Below are 15,741 nucleotides of genomic sequence, written 5' to 3'. Positions count from 1 at the left end.
GAAATGTGCTATCAAACAGAATCCAATCAATTATAAAAACCAAAGAGTTAATCAAGATAAAAAAAAAGTGAAATTGAAGATAGTGAAGAAAACTTGAATGGTTAAAGAGAGAGGTGTGAGAGTAAGGGAACCTAAAATAAAAAGAAATTTAGAGTTAAGTCCAAATCTTAAGAATTGGACCGATCGAACTATAAGTGTTTAATTCATTATAAAAATGGTCACTTTAAAAATGATTGTCATAATTAATTGTTAGTTGGTCAAGTAGTGATTGACGCATGATTTAATAGGGAAGACCATAATTTAATAGAGAAGACCATAATTTGATTCTCTAAAATTGCGATCGGAAATATGATGAAATCATTTGATATTTGAATTGATCTCAGAATCTAAATTAATCAGTCGAGTAGAACAGATACTATGGTGGAGGGAAAAAAATGATTGTCATGAGAAGAGGCCTAAATTGTATATCACTAAAAGATAAAGCACTTCATATAAATTATAGTATGCAATAAACTATAGTGTATAACAACATAACCTTAAAATGTAAACAGGATAAAAAGTGAATATTAATGTTTAGGCCATAAACAGTTGCTTGTTCCTAACTGTAGTTCGCAATGATTGGAGTCAATCAATTAGAACAAGCTAGGTGTCTATAAGATTGCGCTTTTGGTACAAACAAATGTAAATCTCCACAAAAAGGAAAACCGACAAATAGTAGTAAGATAACCATAGCTCACCGATTATGATGACAAAACAAGTTATGAGAAAGTTTGTTTCATGTACTTTTTAAAAATAACTTTCCAGATGAGGATATATAAATAGAATTGTATTTGTATTAATTTCAAGTAATAACTTTTTTAAAGTAAATAATAATAATAATAATAATAATAATAATAATAATAATAATAAGAATAAATCGAGATTATAAGATCAACAATATAACAATCCGCATAAAATGTATAAAAAGGGAGGAAATAACCGTCCATCAATCGTCCACCAAAGAAGGAGACAAAGCAAAAAAAAATTATAACATTTAAGGGTAATATAACGAGAAATTAACATACAATAACCATTGGAGATAATTCGGAGTGAGAGAGTATTTTACAGTTGGGAGACACCATTGAGAGAGACACACTTATAAATGTTCGGTCACTACATTTATATTCAATGTGGTACTATTTCCTCACTACTCACACTTGCTATATATTCTCAACAATAACTAATAAATACGCGGTAGAAATAAAATTTCACAAACTTGTAAAAATCCATGAGAATTAACAAGTGTATCGCTAGGGATGACAATGGGTAGAATTTGAGTATGATATTATAGTACTCGTCCTCATACTCGTAGTTTAAGAAAATTCTAGTACTCAAGCCCATAGTTGCATGAGCACCAACCTTTTTAACCATACTCGTATCCTATGGATACCTAAGTATTCTTACCCGCAGTTTCAGTAAAAATAAATCTATCAACTGAAAAATATCATATCATTTTAAATATTAAAAACATTAACAAAAATTTGAAGATTTTATTGTTAAATTATGAAATAAACGAATACTTATATTAAAATTTGTAGTCGTTTAATTGTGATGGATTTTGTTAAAGAGATATACGTACAATTTGTTTATAATATAAAATAAATTAAAATATATAAACATACATCGTGAGGATAGGGAGTTACTAACAAATTCATGCTTGCATCTATATTTGGTTATTTTAACGAGTAATTACTTGTGCCTATTTTACATATTTTTACCCTACATGTTGTGAGTATTTTTTTTTGCGAGTAGCCATTGGGTATGGGTATAATTTTCATTCCTATATATGGCAGTAAATCAAACAAATAAAGGCACAAAAGAACATCAATATTTTAATGTGGAAAACCCTCAATGTGAAAGTGAAAAAATATGGATTGTCTAGACCAAAGAAGTAGCTCAATTATAATCAAATAAAAGTATAGGAGAGTCTCAAAGTGATCCATAAACTAGTGCTAACAACATGCAAACTAACTTACAAATAAGAAATAAAAACCTGAAAAATACCTAAAACTGCAGCTTTAGTGCGAAGCTAATATCTCTCAGCTCGCATTTTGTAAGTAGACACAGGTGTTGTGAACCTGCCCTCCAAAAATTAACTCGATCCAACAATTAACGAATCAAGAATCTATTTTTTACTAAGACTAGTTGCAAAAAAAATGAGCATTGGTTTCTCTCAGCTTTTATCTCTTTTGAAGTTGTTTTTCTACACACACACACACACACACACTCTCTCTCTCTCTCTCTCTCTCTCTCTCTCTCTCAATCCTAAAATTACTCTCTTCACTTAGCTAAGTAAGATACAAATGGACTAACATATTTTGGTTTTTTTCCACATAGAAAGGAAGTCTAAATCCAACAAATCTCCCCCTTCACAATTATGTGGAGGAAATTGCCAAATCGATGATATCACAACAAGCTTCAAACTTTCCTCTTGGTAACGCATTATCATCAATATGAACTTTAGCTAACTTTAACAACTTAGCATTCAAAACACCATGTATCCAATGATATTTCACATCAATGTGTTTGGACCTATTATAAAAAGTTGGATTCTTACCAAGATGAATAACACTTTGAATATAAACAAATAACACATATTTATCTTGAACAAACTCAAACTCCTGCAAAAATTTCTTCAACCATAACAAATCTTTGCATGCTTCAACAATGGCAATGAACTCTACCATTGTAATAGACAATACTACACACTTTTGCAATATGGATTACCAAGCCACAACTCCCCCTGTAAATTTAATCATGTAGCCCAAAGTGGACTTTCTGGAACCAATGTCTACAACCATATATGGACTTTCTAAAACCAATTATCATCAATTCACTTGAAGGACTTTGATTAGAACTTAACTTGGAATGAGTAGCAAGAGGAGTGTTCACCGCCTTAAAACTTTGAATATGGAATATCTGCAATACTCTTTTGATATAATGTTCATGTGACATCCAAAGTATCTTTCATGGAAAATGACTCAACCAACAACTTCTTTAACCTGTCAATGTTGGAAAAAATTTCCTTAAAATAAACATATCATCAACATATAACAACATGATAGTGACGATATCGTTAGAAAATTTTGTAACAACGACGCAATGATCTGAAGTAGTCTTCTAGTACCCTTGATCACACATAACAAACTCAAACTTCTTATACCTTTTACACCCTATTTTTATTAATTTTACACATTATTTATACTAATTTTGTCTTTGATTTTGTCTAAAAAATTTGCCCTTGATTTTGTCCAAAATTTTTTACACCCTATTTTTATTAATTATGTCCTTAATTTTGTCTAAAAATTACTAATTTTGCCCCTGATGTTGGCTAAAAATCGACTATTAGTGTGGGGAGTATACAATGAAAAGAGTGGTTGAGCCCGGGCACGCTGGGCTATACCTTCGCCCATGGTAAGAAGGTTGTCTATGTTAGTTAGACCTCCTAAGTTAATTTTGAGATGATTCTGAAGCTTCATCAAGATTCTCATCCTCTGACATATCATTCTCCTCTTCATCATCATTAGTTTGAATATTGACCTCATCTTCAAGTTGTTGATCATCAACGTAATCATGTGGCTCACCATTACCAATAGTATCTAGATTATGAACATGTAACTGAACTGACTCAATATTAGAGAAACATATATCTTTCTTGGGTGTAGTCTTCTCATCCTTATCAATGTCTTCAATATTTTAATCTTTCATGACCACCACATCATAGCTTGTGATAAGCTTATTCTCTACAAGACCATACAACCTGTAACGAAACTCATCTTGCCCATATAAAATGAAGATACATTGTTTTTTCTTTGCATCCAACTTGGATCTTTCACCCTTTCGAATATTCACCAAATCCTTACAATTAAAGAATCTCAAAATGTCATACTTGGCATTATTTCCAAACCAAATTTTGTTTGGAACTTCATTATTCAAAGCAATAATAGGAGTGAGATTAAGAACATGGACCTCCGTGTAAAAGTGCCGCACCCCAATAATGATTGAGCAACTTACCTTCAGAGAGCATATACCTCACTACCTCAATTAGTGTTTGATTTATTCTCTCTACTAAACCAATCAATTGAGAAGTTTAAGGAAGATTATTTTCATGTGCAATATCATGTTGCTTGCAATAGGCATCAAAGGGCCCATAATACTCACCACCAATTTCAAAATAAATACATTTTAGCTTTTGTCATGTCTCCCTTTCAACCAAAACATGAAATTCTTTAAACTTTTCTAGCACTTGTTCTTTTGTCTTCAAGGCATGAATTCATAGTTTCCTAGAACAATCATCAATAAAGGTAACAAAATAAAGTGCACCACTAAAGAATTTTACCTTTAATGGATCACAAACATCAGAATGTACCAATTGAAGCAACTTTGAATTCCTTGAAGGATACTCTAGTATGTTTACCAACCATGCAATGAGAACACTTACCAAATTTGAATTCTTTAATCCTGAAAGCACATATTTTTGGACAAAACATTTAATCCTTTTTCACTAATATGACTAATTTTTCAATGCCACAAAGATACTTTCATGCCAATAACATTCACTCAGTCTTTCGCAACCAAAGCTTTTGTCCTATACAATTTAGAAAGTTTCTCCCCTCTAGCAAAAACCAAATTACCTTGGTTGAGTTTCCACTTTTACAGAACCAAAGTGATTATCATGGCCACAATCATCAATCATATGCACAGAGATCAAATTAAAGTGTACATCTGGAGCAAGTTTGACACCTCTAAGCAACAATTGCATTCCCATGTTGGTTTTCAAGTAAACATCACCAACACCAATTAATTTAGATACACCATCATTACTCATCTTCAAAACTTAAAAGTCACAAAAAGTATAACATGTGAAGAACTCCTTCCTCAGTGTAACATACAATGTAGAACCACTGTTAACTATCTACATGCTTTTGTCTGGTACAAGATTAACAAACTCATGATCACAGGGAATAACAAGATCATCAATAGTAGTAGTAGTAGTAATACGATGATCATCATTATCTTCATGACCTTTTTCTTTAGACTTAGCCTTATTTCCTTTGTTATCCTTTTCCCACTGATAACAATACTTATGTACGTGTCCTATTTTGTGACAATAATGACACTCCAAACTCTTGTATCACGACTTTAACTTGCTTATGCTACTATCTCTACCACCATTCAGTTATTTTTTCTGAATTCTCCCCCTGTTTTCAATGACAAGTACCTTGGATTCATATGATGAACCACATGCCTTCCTTTTCATCTCCTCATTAAGAATGCCACCCTTAAGCGTTTCCGAAGAAACAACACCTCTAGGAGTATAACTTATGATAGAAACTCGAAACTTCTCCAACGAATAAGGTAAATATAGCAATAGAAATAGTCTCAAAAGTTCATCATCAAAATTGATACTCATACCTGACATCTAATCAAGGAACCCTTGAAATTCACTCAAGTGATTTGATACAGAAGTCTTGTCCTTATGCTTCAATCTTATGAAGTTATTCAACAAGAACAATTTATTATTCCCTAATTTAAAGGCATACAATGACTTTATTTTCTCCATAAAGTTTTTTCATTTGTCTCATTAGCAATATGATTATAAACATTGTCTTCTACACACCGTCTAAAAAACCCCACATACTTGTAGATGGTCATACTCCCATTATTCATCAGACGTATAATCCAGTAAGTGAAATTTCTTCATAAATAGTAAGTCTTTCATCTTTTCCTTCCACAAATAGTACTTAGAACCATTCAACAATACCATCTTTATATTTTTATTTGACTCCATTATTCAAACATGAAAAATAGCCACTAAATAAGAGTTTTGATGCCACTTTAATGGAAAATTAACACACAATAACAAATAAATATGTAGCAGAAATAAATTTCCATAAACTTGTAAGAACCTATGAGGATCAACAACAAATATATGGCAGCAAATCGAACAAATAAAGGCATAAGAGAATACTGATATTTTAACATGGAAACCTCAACGTGAGAGTGAAAAACCACGGATTTTCTAGACCAAATAAATAGTTCTTATATAATCAAATAAGGGTACAATAAACTCTTAAAGTGATGCACAAGCTAGTGCTAACAACACGCGAACTACAAAATAATCCAACTTATAAATACGAAACAAGAACTTGAAAAAAATACCCAAAACTGCAACTTTAGTGCAAAACTAATATCTCTCATTTCACACTTTGTTTCAAAGATCTGAATGGTCAAAAGATAGATACATATGTATAGAACTTGCCCTCTAGAAAATGAGCCCGATCCAATGGTTAACTATATCGAAATCTTTATTTTTCAGAGATTAATTGCAGAAAATGAGAATTGGTTTCTTTCCCTTTTCTCTCTTTTGAAGCTGATTTTTCTACCCTTTTTTATCTCTCTCTCTCTCTCTCTCTCTCTCTCTCTCTCAACCCTAAAATGACTCTTCCCACTTAGGTAAGTTAGACAAAAATGGGCTAACATATTTGGATTTTTCTCTACATAGGAAGAGAGTCCAAACCCAACAAAGTGGATAGGTGACCTTGATGTATATGATCTCCACTATTAATTTAGCTTTGTTAGGTAAGTATTGTTCCTACCTAGGCCAAGGCAGTAAGAATATCGATCCATTAGTATATTGAGTTATAAAATAAATAACTATATATCGAAGATCAACCATATTGGCTCTTCCCTAGTCATAACTTCAAGGTTCAGCCTAATACATGAAATTGAGTAAGGCAAGGATATTTATGACGGTATAATGTCAGAGAAATGACATATGGAGGGAAAGTATATTCTTTATGCCTATTCTCCAAAATAATGTGCTACGCCCGAGGGAGAAAATTTGGACCTGCCTTAAAAAAGCACATTGACTCAAGTATATGATTGAAGGATGTCATCAAATGACATAAAAAATTATATTTTGACAATTTTCCATTTTAACAATGTTTAAGGACGTTAGTCTCCATAAACCATAGAGGAGAACCTCGATATAAAGGCCAACATACACCAAATCAAGGTACACACTCTCAAAAACTTAAAATATTACCCTTTTTATCGATTCATTGACTTGGGTGTTAGAATGTTTGAAGGTACCACCCTCTCTCATATCTCCGAGGAAAGGAATCCTAAAAAACAAAGCACTACTGAACATTGTTATCTTATGGGTCTCTAACAAGAGTTGTTATTTCCTTTGAGTTTTCGTCGTAGAAAATTTCCATTCACACCTTCGAACGAGAGTTGTTGTTTCCTTTCACAAGGGAATGCACTCCTAAAATACACTTAAACAAGTGAAAGATCCTCGCTTTCTTTCTATGACAAAGAGCTAGTCAATAATGTCCCAAATAATCAAATACTCGTTATCATAAAGGTGACAATGATTGGTTGTTACGTTCGACACATGTATGTGGATCGGGGAAATTCATGTGATATTATGTACATCGAAGCATATTAAAAATAGAGTTCAGACCCGATCTTACAACCATACTATGGAGAAAATCTACCAGGCTTCAATGGGACGGTCACGAAAACCCTAGGATACGTAGAACTTCCATTAGCATTTGCGGTCAGCTACAAGATAAAAATAATAAGGGTAAACTTCTTAATTATAGAGTGTGATTTCATCTACAATTGTATCCCCTAACTCCGTTTATTGGCTACCTTAGGGGAAATTTCTTCAATTATTCACCTTAAACTAAAAATTCATACTCTAAAGGACCAAATCATGGTATTATAAGTCAGCTTAGCATCATCTCAATCTTGCTTTCTAGCTCTCCTCACGAAGAAAACAAACACAGAAAAGTTCCACGACCTGAGTGAAAAGGTTGAATGGTCACTAACACTAGTCTATTGGCTAGAAGAATTATTTCCAAACCAAGCCCAAGAAGATAACAAGGTCACGCCGCCAAAGGCTTGAAAGATGGTGGAGAGACCTGAACCAATCGAAGACTTCACTGTTATTTACATAAGCAAAAATCCATCAAAAACCATCAAGATATGGGTCGACCTACCCTAACCTGTGCTAGAGAAACTAGCAGAATGCATTCAAATTATATCTATTCAAAATGACAACCCTAATCTAAAAAAGGAAACCCAAAAACAACTATATGCATTAATTGAATAAAAGATTTCTTAATCATTAAGGGGTCATTTATCTTGCTTTAATCGAGTAGACCAAGTCCATAATCAATAAGGAAGTAAAAACTTTCCCAATTGATTAAAAGTACTTCTTAATCAATTCCACAAGCTTTGATACGTTTTCAAAAGATTTTATTAAATTAGAAAGGGTTTAAAAGATTTTTATGTGTGTGTAAGTGATTGCCATAATACACTAAGACTTATTCTTGAACTTTTTCATTTTAACGGATAACTCTAATATGTGAAATGCATGATCAGGAAAGTTTTTACACTTTTGTAACTCCAGATCTTCAAGTTATCTTGTTGGATACAACTATGACTTAGCATTTCAACTAGAACTTGAATCTTCTAACTGACAAGACTTGAGATATCTTCTTAATTAGGTGTCATCATCTGAAGCTTTACTTTGATCATTGAAATTAACTCCCCATGTCATAGAGAACTCTCAACATTCATAATTCGTTTGATCTATTGAGTTGTTATGTTCAAAATTGTTGCTTCATCAGCTGGATCATCAAAACCAAATGATGGTCATATCTGCAAGCACATAGATCTCACTTGTTTTTAGTGGACCCATAGAGTTTGTTTCTCACTTGTTTGTAACCTATGATGTGGTGCCAACCCTTTGGTATATTATTTTTAGGTAGGTTGAGTGATCTTTTGTCTTGCCTAGGGATCTTATCTCGCTTTTGAAACTTTTACATCATTTGAGGGTAAGGCTAAGATTAGAGGTGACCTCGTTATGGTTTGACATTCTGTGGCATGGCATATCTGAAAGTCCCCGAATGAAGTATGCCTATAAACATAGAAGATTAAGATATATGAGCATTTTCTCTACTTGAAAATGGTTTCTTGTTAGATCTTCGGCATACTCATGTACCTTTTCTAACTAACTTGACAACTTTATTCTCTGCTTGCCCCAATAACGACTTAATATTACTTTCTTGATTCTATGGGTGATGTGTTTCTTGTGTTTTGGGGGGGATTATTTATTTTGACGATGGCTATTGATGTCGTGAGTATGTCGAGATACAAGTGTGAGTTGGAAGTCTCACATTGGTTATAAAAGTTAATACTTTATAAGTGAGAGAACACATATACCCAATACCTTAAGGTTTTGGATGAATATGTGGTGTCTCTCTAACTTGTGTAGTTACTCTTGACAAAATTTAGATGCCCATTTTCATAATCCATCACGCTTAGCTTAGGTTACCGACATTAGTCTCTCTCTCTCTCTCCCTCTCTCTCTCTCTCTCTCGCTCGCTCGCTCTCTCTCTCTCTCTCTCTCTCTCTCTCTCTCTCCCTCCCTCCTAAATGTAGATGCCCCTTCTCATGATCCAACACGCTTAAATTACCGACATCAGACTATTTTCTTTGAATTTTGACTATTCTCTTACACAATTTAAAATATATTTAAAAAAAAAAGATAAACCTAAAATAGAGATTGAATTATGAATTAAACTAAACAATTTTCATGTTCAATAAAGAAAAAAAATCGCTGTTTTGTGTATCATAGAGAAGTGGGATTGATTAAAGGAAACATAAAAAAGTTAGAAAATTTCTCACCCCACCCCATAACATTTAGGCGCACCACCGAAATGACAATTTCGCCCTCGTGCTTCCGTAGATGGATCTCCGGAAGCACCATTTTTTTGTTTATGTTTACTTTGTTCTGTAGATGCACCTACAGAAGCATTCTGTGGATCCATCTACGGAAGCAGACAAGAACAGAAACATTTTAAACCATAAAAGACCCATGCATTGATTCATTGATTAATCGATATTACAACGAAATTTCAAACATAAAATTAAGAAAGCTAATAGATCTAAGAAATTACAACGGTTAAAACAATGTCATCTAACCCATGCATCATTTGAATGCAATCGATGTCCCATTTCACTTCAACCCACCAACGCTCCGTTTTTCCAGTTGCAAACGAGGTACTTGTTCTAAGCCTCTAAAAAAGACATGACAGTCCTCTTGAGTTGGTCGAAAGAATGGAAATTCCAAAACTTCACCGGCACGGGGGGTTTGACGGGAGATAAAATGACATGCCCTTCCCTTATGCGGTATTCCGGTTCAAGATCGGGATGCTCCATTAATGTTCGGTGACATCCATCCGGCCTAATGCAAGACATTTTTATGTTTGTGTTTGTGTGTAATGCAAACTTAGAAATCCCAAATTTATAGAAGCCTTTGGAGATTATGGACCACACAATCTCTGTCACAGAACCTTCCGTAGATATATCCATGAAAGGGTTTTAAAATTCCCCTTTCCGTAGATGCATCTACGGTAAACACCCATAATTTTTAAAATTATCACCTTCCATAGATGCATCTACGGAAGTTTCGCTGTTTGTTTCTGTAGAAGAAGCAGTGTAGTAGCTAGCAGTAGATTGCAAATGGAAAAATGTATAAACACATAAAGACATAAAGTAAGACTTGACAAAAAAGGATTATATTGCAATGTTATAGAGTGTATATATTACACTTTGAAACTACATTAAAAGAGCTATCGCCAGCTAAATCTATTGGAGGTTTTAATCTTGACTTTTCAGCATTTGATTCCTTCTTAGTATTGTTCAACTTTTCAAAATCGTGCATCCTATCCACAAAACGGTCTGGCCACGTATCGACAACGTTGGTGTGATAAAGTGCCCATTCCGGCGAAGTAGGTGGTATGGGGCATCCAGGTTTCAAGTAAACTTGTACAAAGTGACGCGATTTGGCGAGCCATCCAACACATATAATACGATCAATTGGATTTGTAGGAGGTGTCGTGCGGAGCGGGAAAAAGGTTTCCGAAAAACCGTAACGCGTCAAGTCAATGCACACAATGTCATATGCGGATGCAATAAGATGTCCCATGTTCGGGAATCTCATCCAATGCGAAACCGGTGCTTAAGCGCCACCCCTAGGAACAAGAGCCTCGTTTATTGATTCAAATTTCGTTTCGTCTCCAAATACCCGCGTGTACGAGTCTTTATGGTTCACTAGTTATTTGATAAGATCATGACCGATAAGCTCATGGGCATCCTCTCCCTTACCAAGCAAAGCCGATACGGCCCGGAATCCACAATTACCGTCCCTCACCACATTGACGATCTGGTCGATGTATTTATGCATAAAAACCGGCATCTCGTCAATGAATGGAATTTTTGGAGCAATTTGTACCTCTTGGATTGATGGGGCAATAGGTGTTGGAATCGGCGTCGAAACTTGCGGTACTTGCGGTGGAATAGGTGTTGGAGGCGGTTTGCTTATGCGAGCTCCCTTGTTTGAACTCTTTTGAGATTTTTGCGATTTCGAAGTAGGTGAGTCCGGAAAGCGTTTGTCGACGTGCTCAAAATATGAAGGAGACCGCGTTATCGAGTTGTCATTTGGCATAGACTTCACTTTCTTGGGAGCACCCTTTGTCTTAACGGGTTGAGACGGCGGTATCATGTCGATTGTTTCAGGAAATCCAATCCTCCGCAATTGTTCTTTGATGATTAATTTCATGTTGTCATCGGCCTTCGAAAATCTCTCTTGTATCGCCTTCAATTCGAAAATAATAGAAATATTCGAATCTTCTTCGATACAACCATCATCATCAAAACTAAGTCTCTTCCAGTGAGGAATGACTTCATTCATTCTTATTGGTTCACCTAATCTCACCTTTTTGGAAAGAACACAAGCACACGGGAGACCATACGTGCTAGTGATAGTGCAACCACACTTTGCGGTATCGCCATCAAAAGTTTCACCTTGTTTTGCCTCGTGAAAGATATAGTTTAATCCGAACCGAGACATATTGCCGATCAATTGAGAGTAAAGGATGTTGTCCTTAAACCGATGCTCCAAAACCGTAATGCTCTGACCGAACGAAGTTTTTATTTCGTTGTGTTGGTTCGAAATCATGTGGTGTATTGTGTCCCATGCTTTACACAAATCACCCTTTCTATCGCACAACCAATTTTTCAATGTAGCATATGCCGACTCAACTCTATTGGTGGTTGTATTTCCAATGTGTTGAACCTTATCCGTTCACGCACAAACAAACTTCTCCTTCACCTTGTCAAGAATGGTGCTTTCAACGTATTTCAATAAATCGGGATATTTTTCACATATTTTCCAAAATTGTAATACGGTATCGACGTACAATTCTTTTGTCGACGAATTTGCAATACGAGCCCATGCGTCCATTATTTGGTCAACAATCACTCCGGGCTTCACCGCTTTCCCACCTTCGGTTGCTACTTGTTTCGTCCCCACGGCGACTTTAACCTTACTTATCACATTACATGATATGTGATATCGATAAAGTAATGCATCGGAAGAAGGAAATACCGTTGCGACCACATTCATCAAAGCGGGGTCGCGGTCCGTAACAATCACCTTAGGCATCTCGACTTTTTTTTTTCAAAAGTGAGCGACACACCTCCAATGCTCACCTAAAATCATCTTCTTTTTCACACTCCAAAAAAAGCAAAACCAACGACAAAAGTCTTCTCTGTAGATGTTACACCGACCATCTCAAATAATGGAAGTCAATACTTTTTAATCTTGTAGGTAGAATCAAGAAGGAGCACCGTCGAGAAAGTGTTGAACAACTTTATCGATTCCAAATGAGTCCAAAAAATATCTCGGACCGTAACCTCATCATCGCAATTTCTGTACCGTGATAAATATTTGTTATCATCCAACATTTTCAACAATTGTTGCATCTCATTCCCATCACCCCTAATTGCCTTATTATTGCGATACCGTTGATTATACACTTGCCTTATGTTTGATATGTTGTCGGGTTCCTTCCTTTTCAATGTGGCAAGTATATTTTTCGGTTGAACAAAATTCAAGGACATGTCTTTAATAGATGCCTTCTCAACCGGATTGAGCCGACTTGCCATAGGTTGGCCTTATAATTTTACGCACAATTCATGGTTATTCAAACCACAAATAACATAGCTTATCCACTTCTTGCTAGCCAACATATAACAACAGATTTTAAATAGACACTCGCATTTTCTAGTACCCGTGTCGTCTTTTTTAAACTTCTTTAGAGGAGGATTGTATTTCCCGCTTCTCTCGCACAACATTGTAACAAACGGGTTTCTTCTTGCGGTACCATTATCTGATCTTCCGATTACCACGCCAAACCCAAGGTCAACTGCTTTCCGACGAATCCATGTTAGCATGCTTTCACGACCATCAAAGTCGTGCTTGCTAATAAAGTCACCTCCGACATCTACCACATTTGCGACCACCTCATCGATACTCGCACTAACATCGACTAAAGAAGCTAATTTACTTGAAATATTATCTGGGTGCACCATACCTATTTTGCCAAAAATCACACTGAATTACAAAATGCTGGAAAAAAACTAGCAGGGACTTTTCCGTAGATCCATCTACGGAAGTGTTCTTCCTCAACACGTTCCGTAGATCCATCTACGGAAGCTACCTTACATTTCTGCACAGAAAATGATTGACAATGTGAACAATGTAGTGGTTGAAAGTGATTATTTACCTTAAATTCACACTCTTCTAGCTCCCTTTGATTTGTTGCACAAAAAAGTTTGAGTCTGGGAGTGATATAAAGTATTGATGAAGTAGGGTTGTTAGGGTGTGGAGTATGTGATGTTTGAAGAAATGAAACAATGGAGGGAGTGATCATGCTGGTTCAAACTATATCAGACACTTCCGTAGATGCATATACGAAAGAATGTGGCGCTAAGGGCATTCCGTAGATGCATCTACGGAATAATCTCTGAACTGATTTTATGTGTATTTTCTCCCCATATACACTAGTTTATTACGCTTCTGTAGATGCATCTACGGAAAGAATCAAATTTTTTTAAAATATGGGATGCTTCCGTAAATCCATCTACGGAAGCTGGAGGCAAAAATGTAAAATTCTGTGTGTAAGAGATCTATGGGATTGGACGAGAAATTTTCAAAAGTTATTAAATAAATAAAATTTCATTGTAAAGTTCCTTTTTAGGAAAATAATTAAAGCACGTAATAGAAAAATTAGTCTATAAGACTATTTTGTGAGTAGAGAAATAATTAAAGACAGTGACATTGTTACTCGTGGGGGTAGTTGAATCAATTATGTTATGTACTAATATAGAATGATTAGGAAAAGTTAAGCAAATGTGCAATCATGGCGTTGCAGATAATCCATGTCTTTTCCAGCTTAATGTTAGTTAATATATCGCATCCCAACAGAAATCAAATGCTTATTGCAGGCAGATTGTTAACACTCACCTTATTATAATCACATTTGATTTGGTAGTTGTTGGATATATTTTCTTAAAAAAAATTAATGTAAAAGAAAAAAAAATAAAATTATGTGTGTAATATTTTAAATTTAGCCCTTATTTTGGATGAGTTTTTTAAGCTATTTATTACAAGAATTGGTTCTTAATATTAAATTTTGTTTGCATATTCATTCTTTAGATTATGACATTATTGAAGAATTTTAAAATAATTATTTTTTGAAAAAGGTTAAATGATTTCAACATAAGATATATCGAAGATGACAAGAATCTAAAATGACAACCCAAAACACTAAAAAGAACCTGCAAAAATTAGACTACATAATAGTTGATAAGCAAGCTAAATGATTTGACCTTCATAACTGATAATCATAATCGAAAAAGTTGTTGCTCGTTAGATTGTGTTATCATTTGTTCTTAACGTTTTTGTTTCAATCTGCTTATTCAGAAGCATTTTCTTATAAATAAATTTATTTATAAATCTGTTGAGCTTTGTATTCCTCAAGTGACTAGGTTGTTAGTCTGTATACTTGAGAGGGCTAACGTGTCTTTCTAGACTCTTAGAGATTGTTTGTAATCTTTCAAGATTAGCGGATTAAGTCCTTTTCTAAGGCGAAATCACTTTGGCGGTGGACAAGATTAACCTTTTCTAAAGTGAACTTGTATAAACCAAATGTGTCAATCTTTCTTCATTTGTTATCTATCTCATTGATTATTGTGAATAGTGTTTCTCAAAAGAAAAGTTTTCTAGAAAACCCAATTCAAACTCCATTTTCTTGTGTTTTTCTCTATCTTTAATTTGCATCAGAGCTACAGCTCTATTGTTGATGTTTATATCAAACACTTAACTGTTTAGAGAGGTCCAGTGTGAGAAAAACTTCTAAATGGCTGCCACTGCTAACACTCATGAAAGAGATAGTTACAATGCTAAACCTCCGGTCTTTAATGGAGAAAGATTTTATTATTGGAAAGATAGACTAGAAAGTTTCTTTCTAGAATATGATATTGATCTCTAGGAGATTGTCACCAATGGTTATGAAGCATGTGTTACTGCTATTGATATTCCCATTACCATAAACAAAATGAATGATGATAGAAACGTGAGTTCAAGAATCATCATAAAGCTAGAACCATTATTCTCAATGCTATATCTTACAATGAATATGAGAAAATTACAAATAGAGATACAACAAAAGACATTCTTGATTCATTAAGAATGACTCATGAAGGTAATGCTCAAATCAAAGAAACAAAGACTCTTGCCTTAATTCAAAAATATGAAATCTTCAAGATGAAAGAAGAACT

General features: G+C 34.5%; 1 protein-coding gene across 1 annotated transcript; it reads right to left on the bottom strand.

Annotated features, from left to right (window-relative positions):
- Nucleotides 1-11,173: 11,173 nt before the first annotated feature.
- On the bottom strand, nt 11,174-13,491 carry LOC131640124 (uncharacterized). Its single transcript, XM_058910528.1, has 4 exons — nt 13,191-13,491; nt 12,836-13,073; nt 12,219-12,446; nt 11,174-12,116 (listed from the first exon to the last, which is right to left on the bottom strand). The coding sequence occupies exons 1-4, from the start codon at nt 13,489-13,491 to the stop codon at nt 11,174-11,176; spliced, it is 1,710 nt and encodes a 569-aa protein (XP_058766511.1).
- Nucleotides 13,492-15,741: the final 2,250 nt, after the last annotated feature.

This window comes from Vicia villosa, unplaced genomic scaffold (assembly GCF_029867415.1).
Source record: "Vicia villosa cultivar HV-30 ecotype Madison, WI unplaced genomic scaffold, Vvil1.0 ctg.002954F_1_1, whole genome shotgun sequence".
NCBI lineage: Eukaryota > Viridiplantae > Streptophyta > Magnoliopsida > Fabales > Fabaceae > Vicia > Vicia villosa.
This window is presented reverse-complemented; position numbering and strand designations above follow the sequence as displayed.